Source organism: Salmo salar, chromosome 19, assembly GCF_965601325.2.
Source record: "Salmo salar chromosome 19, fSalSal1, whole genome shotgun sequence".
Taxonomy (NCBI): domain Eukaryota; kingdom Metazoa; phylum Chordata; class Actinopteri; order Salmoniformes; family Salmonidae; genus Salmo; species Salmo salar.
In genome coordinates, this window is record NC_138309.1 from 26,962,511 (window position 1) to 26,986,263 (window position 23,753).

Sequence of the window (23,753 nt, forward strand, 5' to 3'; positions counted from 1 at the left end):
TTTTATCCTTTCCTCAGCCCTCTGTATCGCTGGGTTCTGCATGCCAATGCTCAACACACACGGGTGCACACACATGGACACACACCCACACACTCACACACATACAGAACACACAAACACTGGCCCAACCCTCGGAGACACCCCTATCCCCTCTTCTAAAGGCCTCAGTGACATTCTCTGACTATCATCAATAATATGTTGGAGAGGCGATGTCATTTCCTTTACACATGAGCTTCCTTTAATCAGAAGCATTAAAGAATAACCATGCCTGGAGGATAAAGAGGGGGAAAGTAAGAGAGGGAGGAGAGAGAGGAGTGGATGGCTTGAGTGAAGAAGTGAACAGGAAAACCTGGACAGCCATCGAGGAGAAAAGGCGGGAGCACTACGCTTAGATGAATGGAAATGCTGTTACTCTGTCTTGATGCTCTAACTGTAGACACAGGGTTGTATCCCAAATGGCACCCTATTTGTGCCATATGCTCTGATCAAAAGTAGTGCACTATATAGGGAATAGGGTGCCATTTGGGACGCAACCAGGCAGTATGTTCTTGTCCCTTTATACATTAATAAGCGTTCACCCAGTGCTCACACACAACTCTTCTCCTTCCCCTCTTCTTCAAGATGGACCATGACCCAAGGAACCCCATGTACATCGCTTCACAAGGCCCTCTCCCCTCCACCGTGGCTGACTTCTGGCAGGTAAAGCACAACCAATCATGAACTAACGGTCAGTATCTGTTTGTGACAGTGTGGGCGACATTTGCAAAAGAGCACAAATCTGTGCAGAAAAATACAGTGAACTTCATTAGAATCTGGCAGCATGATTACATTGGAAACTTTTCTTCAACTATGTGTATATTATAAGAGGAGATCATTTAACAAGATTATAATGAAGTATTTTTTACGCCACGAAAATGAAACTATGAAATGTAGGATTACTGCAGGATTGTTTTCTTTTGCTGTAAATTATTACGATTGCCCTCGTGTAACAAAGTTTGTTGCATTATGATACATGACAGTAGCCTTCACCACTGTGAATATGACTACAAGGGCGATTTTCCACCTTGCCATTTAGACCTGGCAACCCGGCAATGCTTTGCTGCCTCAGACGTATGCCGGGTTGCCAAATGGTGTTAATATGCATTAGTGTGAAAGCACCCAAGTCATTAGGGAGGATCATCGCTCCCATACAGTCAAGTTAATGTATCAGCTGTGGCATTGTTGTGTATGTAACATGTTAGCATGGACCAGAGACATCCACAGGTTGCATCCCAAATGGCACCCTATTCCCTTTATAGTACATTACCTTTGACCATAGCCCTATGATCCGTGGCCCAAAGCACTGCACTATGTCGGGAATAGGGTGCCATTGGAAATGCAGACACACCAGCTGGCGCCTTTACACCCCATGTTGAGCTGAAGATGCACTTACAGTAGGTACAGTTGAAGTCGGGAGTTTACATACACTTAGGTTGGAGTAATTAATAAAACTCGGTTTTCAACCACTCCACAAATTTCTTGTTAACAAACTAAAGTATTGCCAAGTCGGTTAGGACATCTACTTTGTGCATGACACAAGTACTTTTTCCAACAATTGTTTACAAACAGATTATTTCACTTATAATTCACTGTATCACAATTCCAGTGGGTCAGAAGTTTACATACACTAAGTTGACTGTGCCTTTAAACAGCTTGGAAAATTCCCGAAAATTATGTCATGGCTTTAGAAGCTTCTGATAGGCTAATTGACATAATTTGAGTCAACTGGAGGTGTACCTGTGGATTTATTTCAAGGCCTACCTTCAAACTCAGTGTCTCTTTGCTTGACATCATGGGAAAATCAAAAGAAATCAGCCAAGATCTCAGGAAAAAAAATTGTAGACCTCCACAAGTCTGGTTCATCCTTGGGAGCAATTTCCAAATGCCTGAAGGTACCACCTTCATCTGTACAAACAATAGTACACAAGTATAAACACCATGGGACCACGCAGCCGTCATACCGCTCAGGAAGGAGACGCGTTCTGTCTCCTAGAGATGAACGTACTTTGGTGCGAAAAGTGCAACTCAATCCCAGAACAACAGCGAAGGATCTTGTGAAGATGCTGGAGGAAACAGGTACAAAAGTATCTATATCCACATTAAAACGAGTCCTATATTTACATAACCTGAAAGGCCGCTCAGCAAGGAAGAAGCCACTGCTCCAAAACCGCCATAAAAATCCAGACTACTGTTTGCAACTGCACATGGGGACGAAGATTGTACTTTTTGGAGAAATGTCCCCTGGTCTGATGAAACAAAAATAGAACTGTTTGGCTATAATGACCATCATTATGTTTGGAGGAAAAAGGGGGAGGCTTGCAAGCCGAAGGACACCATCCCAACCGTGAAGCACGGGGGTGTCAGCATCATGTTGTGGGGGTGCTTTGCTGCAGGAGGGATTGGTGCACTTCACAAAATAGACTGGTGCAATTATGTGAATATATTGAAGCAACATCTCAAGACATTAGTCAGGAAGTTAAAGCTTGGTCACAAATGGGTCTTCCAAATGGACAATGACCCCAAGCATACTTCCAAAGTTGTGGCAAAATGGCTTAAGGACAACAAAGTAAAGGTATTGGAGTGGCCACAAAGCCCTGACCTCAATCCCATAGAGAATTTGTGGGCAGAACTGAAAAAGCGTGTGCGAGCAAGGAAGCCTACAAACCTGACTCAGTTACACCAGCTCTGTCAGGAGGAATGGGCCAAAATTCACCCAACTTATTGTGGGAAGCTTGTGGAAGGCTACCCGAATCGTTTGACCCTAGTTAAGCAATTTAAAGGCAATGCTACCAAATACTAATTGAGTGTATGTACATTTCTGACCCGCTGAGAATGTGATGAAATAAATAAATGCTGAAATTAATAATTCACTCTACTATTATTCTGACATTTTACATTCTTAAAATAAAGTGGTGATCCTAACTGACCTAAGACAGGGCATTTGTACTGGGATTAAATGTCAGGAATTGTGAAAAACTGACTTTAAATGTATTTGGCTAAGGTGTATGTAAACTTCTGACTTCTACTGTACATACGGTGCATTCGGAAAGTATTCAGACCCATTTTTTTCTACATTTTGTTACCTTACAGCCTTGTTCAAAAATCCCAAAACAATCTACACACAATAGCCGATAATGGGTGGTGCCATGTTTCCTCCAGACGTGACGCTTGGCATTCAGGTCAAAGAGTTCCATCTTGATTTCATCATACCAGACAATCTTGTTTCTCATGGTCTGAGTCCTTTAGGTGCCTTTTGGCAAACTCCGAGTGGGCTGTCATGTGCCTTTTAGTGAGGAGTGGCTTCCTTCTGGCCACTCTAACATAAAGGCCTGATTGGTGGAGTGCTGCAGAGATCGTTGTCCTTCTAGAAGGTTCTCCCATCTCCACAGAGGAACTGGAGCTCTATCAGAGTGATCATCGGGTTCTTGGTCACCTCCCTGACCAAGGCCCTTCTCCCCCAATTGCTCAATTTGGCCAGGCGGCCAGCTCTAGGATAAGTCTTGGTGGTTCCGAACTTCTTCCATTTAAGAATGATGGAGGCCACTGTGTTCTTGGGGACCTTCAATGCTGCAGAAATGTTTTGGTACCCTTCTCCAGATCTGTGCCTCGACACAATCCTGTCTCGGAGCTCTATGGACAATTCCTTCAACCTCATGACTTGCTTTTTTCTCTGACATGCACTGTCAACTGTGGGACCTTATATAGACAGGCGTGTGCCTTTCCAAATCATGTCCAATTAATCTACAATCAAGTTGTTGAATCATCCCAAGAATGAGGTCCTGTGTGGCTCAGTTGGTAGAGCATGGTGTTTGCAACGCCAGGGTTGTGGGTTCGATTCCCACAGAGGACCAGAACGGAGAAAAAAAAATGTACAGTAGTGAATGCCACTACTGTAAGTTGCTCTGGATAAGAGTGTCTGCTAAATGACTAAAATGTAACGAACAATTGAAACAGGATTCACCTGAGATCAATTTCGAGTCTCGTAGCGAAGTGTCTGAATACATATGTAAATACGGTATATCTGTTTTCTATTTTAATAGTTTTCAAGATGGATATAATAGAAATCAAGATGGAACTCTTTGACCTGAATGCCAAGCGTCACGTCCGGAGGAAACCTGGCACCACCCATTATGGGCTATTGTGTGTAGATTGTTAAGGGATTTGCAAACATTTCTAAACCTGTTTTTGCTTTGAGGTTATGGGGTATTGTGTGTAGATTGACGAGGAAAAAAGTAATTTAATCCATTTTAGAATAAGGCTGTAACGTAACAAAATGTGGAAAAAGTGAAGGGGTCTGAATACTTTCAGAATGCACTGTACATTTCGTCATGGAGTCTGTATACCTGTCATGCCACACAGAAGGAACGTTTTTCTTTATTGACGTGTCAGTTTTAGAAGAGATGATTGTTAATGTCTTGTTAATGTGCTGTCACTTCTCTTTAATGGCACATTTGTAAACACCTAATAAGAAAAAGTTTGATTGCTTGTTTGTTTTCTTTGTTGTCATTTCATAAAGTGAGTAAACAACATATACATTATCAAAATTAAAATTAACCATTTACAGCTGAATATTTGTCGTAGTTGACTCTAAAACTATCTTATCACAACTTAAACATATTTGACAATTAAAACAACAGCATGTCCAGAGTGATGGACTTGAAAGGATAGCAATAAGTAATGCTTCTTTCAACTTTAAATATAGTTACATTGGCCTTGAATGCACTTAAAAACTCTTTGCAAATAAACTAACAGAAAAATATGCAAATTGGTCTGTCTAATCCGCAGTGGGCTCCTGCAGTACTCTGAAAGTCTCTCTCTAATCCTCCCCTCCCTCCTTCCATCCCTCCGTATACCCAGCCTTCCACATTTCTTTCCTCCCTCTGTCCCCAGCCATTACCTCAGCTCCACCAGGGCCTCGCCCCCTCTGCTCGCTCTCGCTCTCTCTCTTTAGAGTTCAGGAAATAAGCCAATCACCACGAGGTTTCAAAGAGCTCCCAAACAGGGACCTTGACTTGGTTCTCTCGTTTTCTTCTCTGCTTGTGTGCTCAATAATGGAGGGGGGGGATGTCTACTGACTAAATTACTTCAGAAGTGAATTAAATAAAAAGTCTACATTGAGTTTATTTGTTTATTCTTTCTGACAGTATTTGTAAATGAGTAAAACAAGATTATTTCATTTGACACCTCTTCTTTGGTACGTACTGATAACCAACGTGGCTAGACGTGGGCACAGTTGGCTTGTAATGACACCGCTGGGCTGAATCACAGAGGTATGTCATTAGTTTATAGGCAGGACCATTGTGTTTTTATTGCTCTCATAAAACCAGTGTTTCTTCCTCATTTTCCTAATGGCCGCGCTGGGCCTTTCTATCGTCCAAGGACCATTAGATTTTGATAAAATAATCAGATGAAATGGAGCGGATCAGTTGAGCTAGCTCAGATGGCGGAGAGAGCCAGGGGCACACGGGAGGCGCTGTGGGACGTCATCTGGTCTACAATACAGTAGTAGTACAGCTCAACTGATCAGACGTTGGTGGCGGTGCAGACCAATAACGATCAGTCACACAATCCTGTACGTTGTAGTAATGGATCTATGTTGCTGAATGGCTAACATTGACTTTGTTTGTTGAAAGCAGGTGAAAATAGAGATGTAGGAACATCAATTAATTACAACACATCATTACACATTTCTTAATGTGCTGCCAAAGTCCTGTGGGACCTTTCTGTGGTGCTGTATTAACTCCTACTGAATTAACTCCTACTGTATTAACTCCTACTGTATTAACTCTTACTGTATTAACTCCTACTGTATTAACTCCTACTGAATTAACTCCTACTGTATTAACTCTTACTGTATTAACTCCTACTGCATTAATACTGCATTAACTCTCACTGTATTAACTCTCACTGTATTAACTCTTACTGTATTAACTCCTACTGCATTAACTCATACTGCATTAACTCATACTGCATTAACTCTCACTGTATTAACATCATACTGCATTAACTCATACTGCATTAACTCATACTGCATTAACTCTCACTGCATTAACTCATACTGCATTAACTCATACTGCATTAACTCATACTGCATTAACTCTCACTGTATTAACTCTCACTGTAATAACTTCTACTGTATTAACTCCTACTGCATTAACTCCTACTGCATTAACTCCTACTGCATTAACTCATACTGTATTAACTCTCACTGTATTAACTCTCACTGTATTAACTCCTACTGTATTAACTCCTACTGCATTAACTCCTACTGCATTAACTCTCACTGCATTAACTCCTACTGCATTAACTCATACTGCATTAACTCATACTGTATTAACTCTCACTGTATTAACTCTCACTGTATTAACTCCTACTGCATTAATGCCTACTGCATTAACTCCTACTGCATTAACTCATACTGTATTAACTCTCACTGTATTAACTTCTACTGTATTAACTCATACTGCATTAACTCTCACTGCATTAATTCATACTGCATTAACTCTTACTGTATTAACTCTCACTGTATTAACTCCTCCTGTATTAACGCCTACTGCATTAACTCATACTGCATTAACTCATACTGCATTAACTCATACTGTATTAACTCTCACTGTATTAACTCTCACTGTATTAACATCTACTGTATTAACTCCTACTGTATTAATTCAAATTATATTAACTTCTACTGTATGAGTGCCCTGTCTTTGTTAATATGACTAGATTGGAGCCCTCCTATGTTCTCTTGTGTCTTCAGATGGTGTGGGAGAGTGGCTGTGTGGTCATCGTCATGCTAACGCCCCTGTCTGAAAATGGAGTCAAACAGTGTCAACAGTACTGGCCAGACGAGGGCTCCAATGTCTACCATGTTTATGAGGTATAACAATTATCTTTGTTTAGTATGTGTTCTTTATTTGTTTAATATATTATACCATTTTTATTTTCATTAATTTGGGAACATTATTGTCCTTCCACATATCTGCTTGTAGTTGATTTGGTTCAGGGGTATCACTCAGAAAGAGTTAATGTACAGTAGTTGATATACTGTAAGTGGTATTGTTCTAGGTTCTAAGCCCGTTCTAGGGATTTTATTTCTATGATTCTCACTCCCGTCTCTTGTGTCTGCAGGTGAACCTTGTGTCAGAACACATCTGGTGTGAGGACTTCCTGGTCAGGAGTTTCTACCTGAAGAACTTGCAGACCAACGAGACACGCACTGTCACGCAGTTCCACTTCCTTTCCTGGGTGGACCACAGCATCCCTGACTCAGCCAGGACCCTGCTGGACTTCCGTAGGTAGGCCATCTGTGTCTCCGTCTCCGTCTGATCCTCATTCTGTGTCCTCTTTGACCTAGGATTGCAAAAATTCTGGTAACTTTCCCAAAATTCCCAGGTTGTCCAGAAATCCAGGTTGGAGGATTCCGGATTTCCTGCATATTCCTGGAAAACCTAGGAAGTTTGGTAAAGTTACCAGAATTTTGTAACCTTAAAGGGATACTTTGGGATTTTGGCAATGAGGCCATTTATCTACTCCCCAGAATCAGATGAACTCACGGATATCATTTTTATGTCTCTGCATCCAGTATGAAGGAAGTAGTTTCGCGAGCCAATGCTAACTAGTGTTAGCGCAATGACTGGAAGTCTATGGTATCTGCTACCATGCTAGCAAATACCATAGACTTCCAGTCATTGCGCTAGCTCTAGTTAGCAATTGCGCTCGTTAGAAACTTTCTTCAAACTCCCACACAGAGACATAACTTTTTTTATCTTTGAGTTCATCTGATTCTGGGGAAGAAAAGGGCCTCATTGCCAAAATCCAGAAGTATCCCTTTAACTATTAGCTTGTGATAACGCTCCTTTTTTTGCTGCCATCCTTTCACCTGTCTACCTGTTCTCTCCGCTGCTCTGTTCCCTTTAAGTCCTGTGGAGAATGGGTTTGTATGTTCGTTCCAGTAACGTCTCGATTACACCGGCAGCGTCATTGCTCAAAATAGCACACAGCATCATCTGGATATGTATGCAACAAAAGTTCAACATTCACCTTCTGCTACTGTTTCTGTCAAGCCGTCTACGCATACAGTTCGATAAATCCAACGTATGCACCACACAGAACACACTGAAACTGCCTCTGCAATGCAATGCTGCAAGGCAAACACAGAGTTCCATTGGAAATGAGTGTACTTCTGGTGTACCAAAATACAATGACACTGTCGGTGTGATCGAGCAATACTTAATTGATCGTAGGGCTATTTCTCCCCTGCTCATGCAAGGCAGCAAATGAACCGTCCGTATGGCATGGCTTGAAAAAACCTTAATTCAAACAGCCAATTAAATGGGACATGTCAAGCTAAAAAACCTGGGTGAATCGAAGGGAAAGCCAATGACTGCCTAACCTCTCCTCCCTGTTCTTCATCTGATGTGCGCTGACAGAAGAGACCCCCAGGGAAACAGCCTGAAAGGAATGGGAAATCCCACTCCAAATGAGAATATGTCACAATTTAGACCAGTATGTTACAAGCCCACTAATTGTAGAAGTTCTGCAGGTTAGAGAGAGCTCACCATGCTAAAGGGTAATCGCAGTCACACTAGAGGTTATTTGATATCCAGCTCTCTCACTACAGAACACTACAGCCTCATGTAGCTGAGGCGAGTCGGACTCTCATGATGAGGTTCCCCTGCCTACTACTTCAAAATCAGTGTCATCCTCAGCCCCAGAGGGAAATTCCACTAGGTCTAATGCTTAAGATGTTGGTTTCCTGGGTGGGAGTCTGAGGTTCAGATCCCACATGTGACACTCAATATGCCAGTCATGTAGCGGTTTTGGCTAACTATGAAATTAGCGGTTGCCAGTGTCATTTTTGTGATGTTGCAGCTAGTAATATGAGTCCAGTTGCATAGTCACAAAAGTGATCATTGGAAACTGTGTCTCTTCAGCCAAGCCTGTGCGCACAATCTCTCTTTCCACTCCTCCCCTCAATTTTCTTCCCCTTAGGTTTGCATGATAACTCCCGCCTGCTAAGATCACTCTCAAACTACTCAAAATGCCGGGTTCATTTGATGGATTACCTGTAAAAACGCATTTCATTTTCACCCTACTTTGTTTAACATTTTTCTTTCACAAACAAATCTTTCCACGTGTTATTAAAAAGTGTGTATTTCTTATTTATTTAGATGTTCCTTTTAAAATCTGGAATTATTTGGAATATGGTTTGTTATAAATGTTAGCTCACAAAGATGACATGTGAAATGATGTACATACAGTGCTAGTGTGTCACTAATTACTATATATTAAATGATATGAGGGCTAATAATATTCCTGTGTAGGGTTAGAGAAAAATGTTCATATGTATCATTTTTTTTTTTGGAACTTCATTGAAGTTAGAAAAAAAGCCAGCCTCTTGTCTAAATCACCTCTGATTTAGACCAGTGTAGTCAATAGTTTCCATGGCAACATCTTGGTGTAGACGGCTTGTTGGCCCCCCACTGTGTGCCTGCGGTGTGTAGCATTCATAATTGGGCAAGGTTAATGCGTCGCAGATCACGATATCTCACCACCGGATCCATCATGGCAGTAAATACGTCACAATATGGTGTTTTAAATGGTGCTTCATTCATTCTCGTTGTTCAACATGGACTTCACATTTTATTTTGATTGACAACTTGACTCCACAAAGATTTCAGCATTACAGACATTTTATTCTTTTTTTTTTGGTATATAAAGTACAGGATGCATAAGCAAAATGATGAGAAAAACAGCTGCCTCTAAATGTATAAACTGAATTTCTCCAGATCAGTGAAATACAGTAAGCAGCCTATACAGTATGGGACCTTTTTTTGCGAGTCATCCACATATTTAAATTGCTGCTACATAATATACTATATGACTTTTATCAAATGTTATAGTGTACTCTAGCAAAGTTGAACAGATGTTTTGCCCAAATGTATACATTTTAAAGTGCTCCATGTTTTTACCTATATTGTTGTGAAGTGTGATATTAATAGCAGATTCTTCTTTCATTACAGAAAGGTTAACAAGTGCTACCGGGGTCGGTCTTGTCCAATAATTGTCCACTGCAGGCAAGTATACTACAATAATTATAACCTTGTTACGATGCACAGACTGTGTGGGTGTCAGTTACATTGCATGACAGACTGAGAAGGAAGACACAGTTCAAGGTGTCAGCATACTTCAGTTCGGCTGGTGGCTATCCGAAGTCGCGGGGCTATCCGAAGTCGGCTAAGCGAACCTAACGAGGCTGCTCGCATACTCCCTTAAAAGACCTTTGTTTGAATTTTTTTTTACAGTTTGTCCGTTTTGAGACGGTGTCGTCATCCTCAAAATAATCAAAGATTATTAATATTGATGTTTGGTGCTGTATTTTTTTTATGAAACAATGTGCATGAAAACGAGTAATCTCTTGTTCAATGACAACAAAGACTTTATTGAAGAATTGCTACTGTTGACCAATGACCGACAAAGAGGCGTAGACTTTAGCTCCGAACTTCGGCTTGCCTCCAGAAAAAATGTTGTGTGCCCGAACAGCCGGAAAAAAACTCACCAAAGTCCAAAACGAACAAAAACTTTACAAAATGTCATCATAATATATGCACGAACTCTACCGAACTGTTTAGGCTGGAGCATGTGGACGTCCTTTAGTCACACTTACAGTTACAGTACCTAAATGATGGATCTATTTCTTTTTCTGATCATAATCACTGACCATACAAATGTGTAAATTATATATTCTTTTCTTTAGTTAGTGAAGCTCCACTCGTTATTTAATATGGCAGGTATGTGCCTCCATATTTTTAATAGTGAGTAGTGTTCAGTCATGCATGGAGAGGGTCTGTCTGTCCGTCCGTCCATTTGTCTGTCTGGCCATAGAGGTCTCTAGTCTCCAGATGAGAAGCAGTGGATTAATGAAACCGTGGCGCTCCTCACGCCTCACGCTGCTCGCTCTCCCTCCTGTTTTATTGGCTTTGCCTTTATTGGAGAGATGGTGCACGCCTTGTTTGCAATTAACATGCAGACAGATTGAATGCCCGGTGGGCTCAAAGAGAGGCTTTTCATGCAGCTATTGCTGGTGGAATGGAAAAGCAGGCTCTCCAAAGCTGCCCTGCTAATGGCCTCTGGCCTCTTCACCTCCCCTCTGCTCCTGAGGTGCCTGCCTGCTGCAGGCTCACACTGCTGCTTTTAAAAGCTTTTGTCCCTTATAACATCAGTTCCAAATCAGTCCTCTAAAGTATTTGGACCACACATGCATGTGTGCACACACACACACACCCACCCACCCACACACGTTCTTTTAAAAACGTAAAAAATTCTTATTGTAATTTGCACAAATATGTGTGTGTTGATAACAGCTTTGTACTCAAGGGTTATTCAAGCTTTTATTAATGTCCTATGATCTTTCATTTAACATCTTATAAATACCTGCTATCGTGTGTTCTTATACAATAATATCTTTTACTTTTTAAATGCTCGGTTAACGCTCTTCTTATGATTTGTTTTTTCCTCAGACTTTACAGCTATAATGCAAGAAAATCTAAATGAGCTAGGCCTATTTGTTTTCACGTAAGAGGCAGACACTAACTGTGGTATTGAGCAAAGCTGCCTTTCTGCCTCACTAATGAGTGTCTTCTCCTCTCTGGTTGCTTTGCAGTGACGGGGCTGGCAGAAGCGGAACGTACATTCTGATTGACATGGTCCTCAATAGGATGGCTAAAGGTAGGAGTCGACGGGCCTCTCCGCCTCGCACTCTTTTCTGCTTGTGTGATGACATTACCATGGCAACGGCAAAAAGCCTCCATTTTCAGCCAAAGGTCTTGGGATGCATTGGAGGGTAACTGAGTGAGGCCTCTGCTGTTACTCTGGGAGGGCTCTTCAGAAGGAAGGGGAGAGAGAGAGAGAGAGAGAGAGAGAGAGAGAGAGAGAGAGAGTGATGTAGAGAGAGAGAGAGAGAGAGAGTGTGATGTAGAGAGAGGCAGGGTGGGAGGGAGGGGTGAGGGAGAGAGAAACAAAGAGATGGAAAGAGAGAGAGAGAGCATGAGATGGAGAGAGAGAGGGTGAGAAATAGCGTTGATACTAATAACATTCACATATGTATTTTTTTTGTAATTTCATTTTAAAAAAGGTACATTTTTCAACTGACATCATCAATGTCAAATTCATTTCCCTGTGAAGGGCAAGTTAATTTATTCCAATTATAATGTATATATTCCATCTTAATTTGTTTTTTCACAAGATGCAAATATTGGTATACTAATCGACATGAACTCACACAACAACCTTTGAATATGTTTTCAGAACGTTATGCGCATAGAGTATACTACACAAGTCTCGGTATTGCATAATCGGAAATAACTCCAGTAGAGAATACAGTAGAAGCCCCCTGCCTTCCCACCCCTATCAGAACAGGTCATCTGTACATCTGGCTCTGACCCCGTCCTCCCCTTCCCCCTGCTCCATGTCTTCAGCCCGCTGCTCGGTAGCTTTGGTCTTAATGGGACATCAAAGGGCAGAGTCAGGGTATCATGGTTCTGCTTGATGGAGGTCTTTCTCAGGCTGTCACACACATCCCTGGTCTGGGGCCTGGGCTAGAGGTTGTGCTAGGGGTTTGGCCTGGGGATGGGACTCAGCATGCAGTGTTTTCCATTAGTTGCGGCCGTCGACTAAACAGTCAGTTACCTTCTACACTTCATATTAACTAGGCTACTTTTCATTTCATAGTTCAAACTCACTAGTCCGATCTCCTATATCCCTTTGCCATTCATAAATCATGCAGCGTTATTATATGTCCATGGTATCGCGTCGGGACAAGTAAACCGAAGGATTTCCTAGGTTTTTTAGGATGTTGGGGCTTGCCAGACAATGATGCTAATTGAGTGACTCTCATCTCATCAGTCAGTGTTGCCTACCGAATCGCATCGGTGAGAGAGCCATTCATTTGGCTCCCTAATTTGCATAGGCTACTGGTCGACCTAGGCTTTCTGGCGATTATCTGCAGATAAATTATGAAAACATTAGTTGAAGATGGTGAATCGTCACTGCAGGAACAATACATAGTGGAGAGCCTCATTCTGGTCCAAATATGATAATAAGGGCCCTCACGGAATCCAGACATAAAAATGGAATTCAACAATATTCAAAAATGTATTGACCTTAGTAGGGAATCAACTAAATGTATAGAAAATGTATTAATTAGCCCAAGTTTATCATAAGACATGAACAGAATGCATCAGTGATTCGTGTTTCCTGCAACTTTCTGAAGAGGCAATGAGAATGCCCCATCTGTGTGTGGTGTGTGTGTGTGTGTGTGTGTGTGTGTGTGTGTGTGTGTGTGTGTGTGTGTGTGTGTGTGTGTGTGTGTGTGTGTGTGTGTGTGTGTGTGTGTGTGTGTGTGTGTGTGTGTGTGTGTGTGTGTGTGTGTGTGTTTATCACTTTGTGTAGCCGTTAGTGATTATGCTAACGAAACAGTATTCTGGTAGATTGATAGGCTTTCCCAAAAACTTGATCAATTAAATGTACCTGGCAGAATGATGTCATGATCATTTTCATCAATACAGTGGGTATTTGTTTTGCAAACTCTACCATCACATGTGCACAAAAAAACACTGCTAAACAGCAGCCTCTTGCTAGGTGCACACCTGAATTAAAGGGTTTAAATTTACACCCACAAATCTAAATTTCTACAATTTTTCCCAGAGCTCAAGAGTGGTCTGCTGATGTGGTTTAAGCATTGCTGTGGACTTAGAACATCCAGTGTTGTGGTTTTTCTATTTACAAATGTGATTTTGAGACAGAAAACCTGAAAAAAACATGGAAAAACGGAAACCTGGAAAAACTAAATGGAGAAAACGGAATTTGGGAAAGAACAAAACATAATCAGGCAAAAGATAAAACTGATTTTATAGGGCCCTACCTAATGACAATTGTAAAAAAAAAAAATAGGCTATGTCAAATCAGAAAGTTACAATACTTGACACTGATATAACCCTTTTATTTTTTCAATGTAACCTTTAATACATTTTTCAATATAATGTCGGCTATTTACTTAATTTTTCTGTTTAATAAAGTACATCATTTGTGACAATTCACATCTTGCAGTAAAATTGTAAATAAGACTTTGATCTCAAGAGAAGACAGGTTTAAAAAGGGTTTAATGTTCTCTTACTTAGAAAATGGTCCTGATCATATAGGCCTAGACCTACAGTAGACGATATCCAAAACAAGGCATCAAGGCATTAGAATGTACCAGAGGCCATCACAATAGAGCTACACTTCTGGAAAAAAAATACCCCACCGGACCCTCCCGGCCTGGGGGTGCCTGGTTGGCTACTTTTCTGTTTGGCTAGCTACTCTATGTACGTGTGGAAAACACTGGGGCTGGGGCCAGACCCACAGGTTTTTGTTATGTTGAGCAATGAGCAACCCAGAGTATGAGTGGCCTTTCCATCTTTGTCTGGTGTGAGGCTCATCTGGTCTTGAGGAGTGTGAGGCCTTGTGTTTCCAAACAGAATGAAAAGCCCAGAGGCCCAGACATAAAATCCCACATTCTCCTTCTTCCTCCCCCTCTTCTTCATCTTCTTCTTTACTCCAGAGTGTGAATTGTACACAAGAATGAGAATTTCACTCCAAAGCCTTTTTCTTGTTAGAGGAGATTCTCCCCTCCTAAACTTGAGAATCCAACACGTCTGAAACATGAAAGTATTGGAGCACTTTGAGCTGGGAGTCCAGCTGCATTAACCGGCCCCCTTTCCTCCCTCCCCTCTCTCCCCTTTTTCAAAAAGTCTCTAAGGGCTTGAGGATTTCTCTCCCTCTATTTATTTTAGGGGGATTAAATCTCAAATGAGCCCCTCCAACTCCAACAACAGTCTGGTTGTTGAAGTCATTCAAGCTAAAGGTGAAAGGAGTGTTCACTGCTAGTTGCTATCACTGTGTTTGTTACTCAGACATAACATACTGTAGCTCACATAACTTGCTGAGTTTTACCATGACACAACAAAATGAAATGTACAGGGAAGGTGAACTACATCACATCCAGAATATGTATATATTTTTCAAAATCAAAAGAAGTACAGCAAATTGGCTTGATTTTGCACACATCATTCTGAAATCTGATTCTCTAAGATATATCTGAATTGAAGCTTCTGAAAACTTGAATCGCAGTTGGGCATAGTGTGGTGCTGCTACTACAATGCATTGTCCTAATTTAAGCGGTGCTCAGTTTCTTTGATTGCATCATTCATTGTACAAGGTTCCCTGCTCCAGAAATATCTCCATGCATACATTATTCTAGTGAAAACAGTCAGTGGCTCCTGGCCAAGTCTTTCGAGGGATGAATGTAATAATTTTCAATCACTGTGCCGTTCCAAAGGGAGCCGGTAGAAAGGAGATTGACAGATGTGAGCTGGATTAATCTGCTGCTTTGAACTCAGTCCAATTTGCGGTCTGTTGCAGGTGCTAAAGAGATTGATATTGCCGCTACCCTGGAGCACTTGAGAGACCAAAGAGCCGGCATGGTCCAGACAAAGGTAAGGTCCCTCGCTCTGAGCGGGAGAAGGAGGGGGGGGGCTCATGTCATTCACACAGAGGTGCATCTAGTTCACGGGTAAGCGTATAATGACATGAGCCTTACGGGAAATGAAATGATCAAGCGATTTCATAGGTTGCTTGAAAAAAATCAAGACCATTTCTTTATTGGAGGAGCTATTTTGAATTATATTCAGTCAGTTCATATTCCAAATCACAAATGAGGAGGTTTATGTCCACAAACACCAAGGGCTGGTTTCCCTGACATATATAAATGCCTAGTTCTGGATTAAAAAGCATGCTCAATGGAGAATCTCCATTGAAAGAGCTATTTAGTCCAGGGCTAGGCTTAATTTATGTCTGGGAAACCAGCCCTGAGCCCTTAGAGTTTAAGATCTCCAAGCGGATGTAAGTGGTTGGCCTTTTGCAACTTCCAAAACTCATGTAATTCTTGTTTGCCTCTGGAAATAAGAGAAGCCTCTTAACTCCAATTCCCCTGTTCATAACTCAAATAATCTAACTCATTTTAGCGAGGGAGGTTTGAAACGTCTCATTACAATCAAGTAGGTTCCCTGGAGAATTTCTGTATTTAAACAGACAATGGTCTCTCATTTATGAATACTGAATTATTATGATGGGCAGCGAAAGCTTTTTGTGTCTTTTAAGACAGACGCATTGAGCTCCGGAATATCAATTAAGGCAAACTCAGTGCAAAATTAGGACGTATGACATCTGTGAAAGTTGTTTACTAGAAGACTGGAGACTTCCTGAATGTTTTATTTATGTAAATTCTATTGATTTAATCCAGCTTTCGCTGAATCCCATTTACCAGTGACTCAGGTCTCTGATTGGAGCTTGTTAGGGAAGTTCTCATTTTGGCAAAAATAAATGTTTAAAGTCTTTTACTAAAACATCTAAGGGCAATTTAAATTACATCAGAGAACTAGCAATATTATTGATGTGGTGCCTCACTGTTTCATGAAGAGCATAAATTGTAGATTGTAGTTTTTAGGACAGCTTTTAGCTGTACAATATATACAACATTAGCTGTTCAGGTCTTACATGTAGATAGAAGTGTTAGATATTACAGCGTTACACTTTTGTCATACCAATAGACAATACTTACTTACTCTATGCTCAAGCAAGCATCCTGTAACTTTGTGGTGAAGACAGAGGTTTGACTCCCTCCAGTGGTGGAAACGTAAAACCCTCTTCCTAGGCCACCATAATGCACCTTAAAGCTGAGATCTGCGATAGGTGAAGCAGCGTCTATCTATTTTTTTCATTAACTACAGCTATTAAAGGTCCTGTATAAAGACCTATAAAAATAGGAACAACCTAAGCAAAAAAAACTGTCGACATTACTTGTTGTAAAGAACTCCTCAGTATAGATTTTATTTTACCCGAGGCGAAAATGTGGCATGTTTTGTGTTGACAATTCTGAAGCCGGATTCTTGTGAACGCCTACCTCTCTTCAGTGAGTTTATTTTAGCACCTGAAGGCTGAATGAGAGTGAGGAGTGGAATGTGAAACAGTAGGTCTTCAGGGTGAAAATCGATCGGCCCTGTTGTGCTCTTCAGGGAGCACAGTGAGTCACACACACACACACACACCACACACACACACACACACACACACACACACACACACACACACACACACACACACACACACACACACACACACACACACACACTTGAGAGAAGAGTTGACTTAGGCCTAGATTCAATCAGTTCAAGTGCTAACCCGCGCTAGCCAACACCTGCGTAGCTGGTGTTTTGGAGGTGTCGGAGGTGTAACTGCACTGAAGCTGTCAAATCGGTGAGCAGCTGCTCTTGTGGTCATTGTCTAGAAGCCACACCCGTTCCAACCGCGTAAGTTCCGAACGGGAAAGTGTAGGCTATATAGAAATAATGATACTCAAATTTTAAAAAAAGAACGAAATAATCAGCATTTATATCAGCCTAATCGAGGTGTAGATTACATCACACATGCCACTGTTCAAACTTGTAACATGGCTACATGTGATTTTGACTAATGTGACTTGGTGCGTCCAATGGCAACGTCCAGTGATAGGTATAACGCCGAGAGCCGCTTGTGCATTTGACAGCTCTAATGCAGTTCCGCTGCCAAAACATCAGCTATGCGGGTGTCGGCTAGCATGGATATGATTGAATCTAGGCCTTAGAAGCTTATTTAAAGACATCCCTGGTTGGGTCTAAGGTGGCACTGATTTCACTCACACACTCAGAGAGGAAGCTCAGAGTAGGGCACAACTGCTCCCTCCATTGTCTTTGTAGCCACAACACAACAAGGGGGCATTAGACAAAGTGTCATTGCGATATGACTCACTGACAGTCGTATACCTTTACACACCGGACAAGATGTAGTTATAAACCAGCCACTGAACAACTCTCTCTCTCTCTCTCTCTCTCTCTCTCTCTCTCTCTCTCCACAGGAGCAGTTTGAGCTTGCGCTGACAGCGGTAGCGGAGGAGGTGAATGCCATCCTAAAAGCACTTCCACAGTGAAACTCGACGCCGCCCCACACCGTGCCACGTCTCGCTGTTTAAACACATGTTTTTCTGCCCACTCAAGTCTGACATCTTGCTTATGTCCCAAATGGCACCCTATTCCCTATGTAGTGCGCTACATTTGAACAGGGCCCATAAGGGCCTGGTCAAAAGTGGTACACTATGTAGGGAATAGGGTGGTGCCGTTTGGGACATACGTACCTATCTTCTCTTGTTTCTCTCTCCTCTGATTCTCTTGGTATACTTATGAATGTTGTGCCAGATACTTGAGCGACCTGGTCTTCTTAAGTGTGATGTATTCTGTTTGCAGTTGTTATCGAACATATGTTCCAGCACCACTTACAGATAGCTAGACAAGGTCACATGTGTTCTCTCCCTCTCTTTGTGATCTGAATAATCTATTATACTAAGAATCAGATAATTGGTTATTGATGTGTGATGAACATGATATTGTATTCAAGGCCTGAACATCTGTGTCCTGTATATAGAGAAGATGCTTCAAGGAACAATGTCGAAGTGATCTTTACTATTAAAGTTATGAACCACATTCTATGGCCCTGTTCAAATACATTCGAAATGCATCCTTCCTTCCTTTCTGCCTTCCTTCAGAATCTGTAAGTGATATACACTATCGGTCAAAAGTTTTAGAACACCTACTCATTCAAGGGGTTTTTCTTTATTTTTACAATTTTTTACATTGTGGAATTGTAGAATAACACATATGGAATCATGTAGTAACCAAAAAAGTGTTAAACGAATCAAAATATATTTTATATTTGAGATTCTTCAAAGTAGCCAGCCTTTGCCTTGATGACAGCTTTACATACTTGTCATTCTCTCAACCAGCTTCACCTGGAATGCTTTTCTAACAGTCTTGAAGGAGTTCCCACATAAGCTGAGCACTTGTTGGCTGCTTTTCCTTCACTCTGTGGTCCAATTTTTCCCAAATCATCTCAATTTGGTTGAAGTCGGGGGATTGTGGAGGCCAGGTCATCTGATGCAGCACTCCATCACCCTCCTTCTTGGTCAAATAACCCTTACACAGCCTGGAGGTATGTTCGGTTATTATCCTTTTAAAAAACAAATGATAGTCCCACTAAGCGCAAACCAGATGGGATGGTGTATCGCTGCAGAATGCTGCCTTAGCCATGCTGGTTAAGTGTGCTTTGAATTCTAAATAAATCACAGACAGTGTCACCAGCAAAGCACCCCCACACGATAACACCTCCTCATCCATGCTTTACGGTGGGAAATACACATGTGCAGATAATCCATTCACCACACCGCGTCTCACAAAGACACGGCAGTTGTAATCAAAAATCTATAATTTGGACTCCAGACCAAAGGAGAAATTTCCACCGGTCTAATGTTCATTGCACGTGTTTCTTGGCCCAAGCAAGTCTCGTCTTATTATTGGTGTCCTTAGTATTGGTTTCTTTGCAGCGATTCGACCATGAAGGCCTGTTTCACACAGTCTCCTCTGAACAGTTGATGTTGAGATGTGTCTGTTACTTGAACTCTGTAAAGCATTTATTTGAGCTGCAATTTCTGTGGCTAGTAACTCTAATGAACTTATCCTCTGCAGCAGAGGTAACTTGGTCTTCCTTTCCTGTGGCGGTACCTCATGAGAGTCAGTTTCATTATAGCGCTTGATGGTTTTTGTGACTGCACTTGAAGAAATGTTAATGTTCTTGAAATTTTCCTGATTGACTGACCTTCATGTCTTGAAGTAATGATGGACTGTCATTTCTCTTTGCTTATTTGAGCTGTTCTTGCCATAATATGGACTTGGCCTTTTACCAAATTGGGCTATCTTCCGTATACCACCCTACCTTGTCACAACACAACTGATTGGCTCAAACGCATTAAGGAAAGAAATTCCACATATTAATTAACCTCTTACATCTAGACGTTCCGCTAGCGGAACACCTGCTCCAATATCCAATGATAGGCGTGGCGCGAATTACAAATTCCTCAAAAATACAAAAACTTCAATTTTTCAAACATATGACTATTTTACAGCATTTTAAAGACAAGACTCTCCTTTATCTAACCACACTGTCCGATTTCAAAAAGGCTTTACAGCGAAAGCAAAACATTAGATTATGTCAGCAGAGTACCCAGCCAGAAATAATCAGACACCCATTTTTCAAGCTAGCATATAATGTCACAAAAAACAAAACCACAGCTAAATGCAGCACTAACCTTTGATGATCTTCATCAGATGACACGCCTAGGACATTATGTTATACAATACATGCATGTTTTGTTCAATCAAGTTCATATTTATATCAAAAACCAGCTTTTTACATCAGCATGTGACGTTCAGAACTAGCATTCCCACCGAACACTTCCGGTGAATTTACTAAATTACTCACGATAAACGTTCACAAAAAACATAACAATTATTTTAAGAATTATAGATACAGAACTCCTTTGTGCAATCGAGGTGTCCGATTTTAAAATAGCTTTTCGGTGAAAGCACATTTTGCAATATTCTGAGTACATAGCCCGGCATCACAGGGCTAGCTATTTAGACACCCAGCAAGTTTAGCCTTCACCAAACTCCGATTTACTATTACAAAAGTTTGATTACCTTTGGTGTTCTTCGTCAGAATGCACTCCCAGGACTGCTACTTCAATAACAAATGTTGGTTTGGTTCAAAATAATCCATTGTTATATCCAAATAGCGGCGTTTTGTTCGTGCGTTCAATACACTATCCGAAGTGTAAATAAGGGTCACGCGCACGACGCATTTCGTGACAAAACATTTCTAAATATTCCATTACCGTACTTCGAAACATGTCAACCGCTATTTAAAATATATTTTTATGCCATTTTTCTTGTAATTAAAGCAATAATATTCCGACCGGGAGTGGTGGTTTTCGTTCAAAGATAAAACATGGAGTAGACTCGTGCACGAGCCTGAGTCTCACAGTACTGTGACCAGCCACTATCCAAACGCGCTAATGTTTTTCAGCCAGAACCTGCAAAGCCACGATTCAGCTTTTTGCCGCCTTCTGAGAGCCCATGGGAGCCGTAGGAAGTGTCACGTAACAGCAGAGAGCCCCTGTATTGGATAGAGATAATCAAGAAGGCCAAGAAATTGTCAGACAGGGCACTTCCTGCATGGAATCTTCTCAGGTTTTGGCCTGCCAAATGAGTTCTGTTATACTCACAGACACCATTCAAACAGTTTTAGAAACTTTGGAGTGTTTTCTATCCAAAGGTAATAATTATATGCATATTCTAGTTTCTGGGCAGGAGTAATAATCAGATTAAATCGGGTACGTTTTTTATCCGGCCGTGAAAATACTGCCCCCTAGCCATAACAGGTTAACTTTTAACAAGGCACACCTGTTAATTGAAATGCATTCCAGGTGACTACCTCATGAAGCTGATTGAGAGAATGCCAAGAGTGTGCAAAGCTGTCACCAGTGCAAAGGGTGGCTACTTTGAAGAATTTCAAATATAAAATATATTTTGATTTCTTTAACACTTTTTTGGTTACTACATGATTCCATATGTGTTATTTCATAGTGTTAATGTCTTCACTATTATCTACAATGTAGAAAATAGTTAAAAATAAATAAAGAAAAACCCTTGAAAGAGTAGGTGTTCTTTGGACCGGTAGTGTACAGATACCCACCCCTCGAAGAACTCCCTAGAAAGGAAAGAACCTATGGAGAAACCTAAAGGAACCAGGCTCCGAGGAGTGGCCAGTCCTCTTCTGGCTGTGCCACCACCCTATTACTTTCCCCCAATCCAACCGATTCATATCTGTGGTAACTTTAAGTAGGAAGGAAGTGTTTAAACAGGGCCTGTATGTGAGGCTCGATTTAGTCAGATATGCTTTAGCCAATATCCGCATAGCAGTTGTTTTGACTGTGTCGGAGGTGGAACTGCGTTAAGAGCTGTCAAATCCACAAGCCGCTCCCGGCATTATACCTAAAGCAGACATTGCCATTGGCTGCGCAGAGTCGCATGATCAGAAATCCCATGCAGCCATGCAGTTCAAACCCTGGAATGTGAGATGTTATTTTGTTGAATGATTTTTTCAATTCGATCATCATTATTTCTATATAGCCTACAATGTCTCGTTGTGAACTTTAACACGATTGGGGCGGGTTTGGTTTCATGACAATGACTTAGAGCAGCTGCTCACCGATTTCACGGCTCCAAGGCAATTCAACCTCCGACACAGCCAAAACATCCGTTATGTGAGTGTCTGCAATCGCTGGTTAGTGCTTGATCTGATTTAATCTAGGTCTTAGTTGTTCTCTTGTGCAGACTGCATATGTTTGTTTTGTACATTGTTTTGTATATTAATTTAATACCGTTAATATTTAAAATCACTGAAATGTAATGATAATAAATACAATGAGTGTACAAAACATTAAGAAGACCTTCCTAATATTTTGTTGTTTTTCCCAGTTACCCGCTGAATGGCAAACATACACAATCCATGTCTCTATTATCTCAAGGCATAAAAATCCTTCTTTAACTAACCTGTCTCCTCCCCTTCATCTACACTGATTGAAGTGGAGTCAACAAGTGACATAAGTAAGGGATCATAGCTCTCACCTGGTGTCATGAAACGAGCAGGTGTTCTTAATGTTTTGTACGCTCAGTGTAGAGTGAGCAATATAGATATTAACAATATGATATATGATTAAGCTGAATTATATTGTCATTGTTAATATGTTTGTTTTGTCCTCTTAAATCAACAGAATATTGTGACTCGTGTACAGGTAAAGTCCATGTATAGAATAAATTATTGGAGCTTGTTGTGCTATTAAAATGTTTACTGAACTTGTCAATGAAAATTATATATTTTGTGTGGAAACAAAATTCAGATTGATAATAAACCATAGAATGGTTGACCAGACATTTGGCTGTCAATTTTTCCACTACTGTAGCTCTTCAGAAAACATAAAAAGGAAGAAGTACCATTTGATCAGTTGAATAAAAGCCAGCTTCTTTTACCAGAGGGTGAGTGACTGAAATAAAGATAGATACCCGCACGCTGATGAATTCTGCAGTTTATTCTGCAACGCATCCACCCGAAGGTCTTCATCAGGCTTAACCCACGTGAAGAAAGCAGTGATACTTATAGAACTCCATGCCTGGACAGATGAAATGCTTGGCTCACCACCTTTTGTCAGTTGAGAGACAGGGCAGGCAATGAAACAGATAATCAGCCCAGTGATTTACCAACTGAGATACATTAGAGGGTAATACCAGGAGAGAAATTTGTTGCAATGAGATTGTCTTTATTTATTTTTTACCCCTTTTTTCTCCCCAATTTCGTGGTATCCAATTGGTAGTTACAGTCTTGTCTCATCGCTGCAACTCCCGTACGGACTCGGGAGAGGCGAAGGTCGAGAGCCATGGTGGCACAACCCAACCTAGCCTCACTGCTTCTTGACACAATGCACATCCAACCCAGAAGCCAGCCGCACCAATGTGTTGGAGGAAACACCGTACAACTGGCAATCTGGTCAGCGTGCACTGCACCTGGCCCGACACAGGAGTCGCTAGTGCGCGATGAGACAAGGATATCCCTGCCGGCCAAACCCTCCCTAACCCAGACAACACTGGGCCAATTGTGCGCCAGCCCATGGGCCTCCCGGTCACGGCTAACTGCGA

At 41.3% G+C, this 23,753-nt stretch overlaps 1 protein-coding gene across 3 annotated transcripts in view; it reads left to right on the forward strand.

Moving 5' to 3' along the window:
* The window catches only part of LOC106578615 (receptor-type tyrosine-protein phosphatase N2), a 284,623-nt gene extending 261,638 nt beyond the window's left edge, over positions 1-22,985 (forward strand). For 2 of the 3 annotated variants that reach the window (XM_014157619.3, XM_045702162.2), the window contains 7 exons: positions 622-699; positions 6,797-6,916; positions 7,168-7,334; positions 10,062-10,115; positions 11,702-11,766; positions 15,499-15,572; positions 18,029-22,985. In XM_014157619.3, the coding sequence (XP_014013094.3) occupies positions 622-699; positions 6,797-6,916; positions 7,168-7,334; positions 10,062-10,115; positions 11,702-11,766; positions 15,499-15,572; positions 18,029-18,100 (630 nt within the window). In that variant the 3' untranslated portion in view covers positions 18,101-22,985. Of the gene's footprint in view, positions 1-621; positions 700-6,796; positions 6,917-7,167; positions 7,335-10,061; positions 10,116-11,701; positions 11,767-15,498; positions 15,573-18,028 lie in introns of those variants that run through there. The other variant, XM_082965664.1, reaches the window with a different exon arrangement.
* The last annotated feature ends 768 nt before the right edge of the window (positions 22,986-23,753 follow it).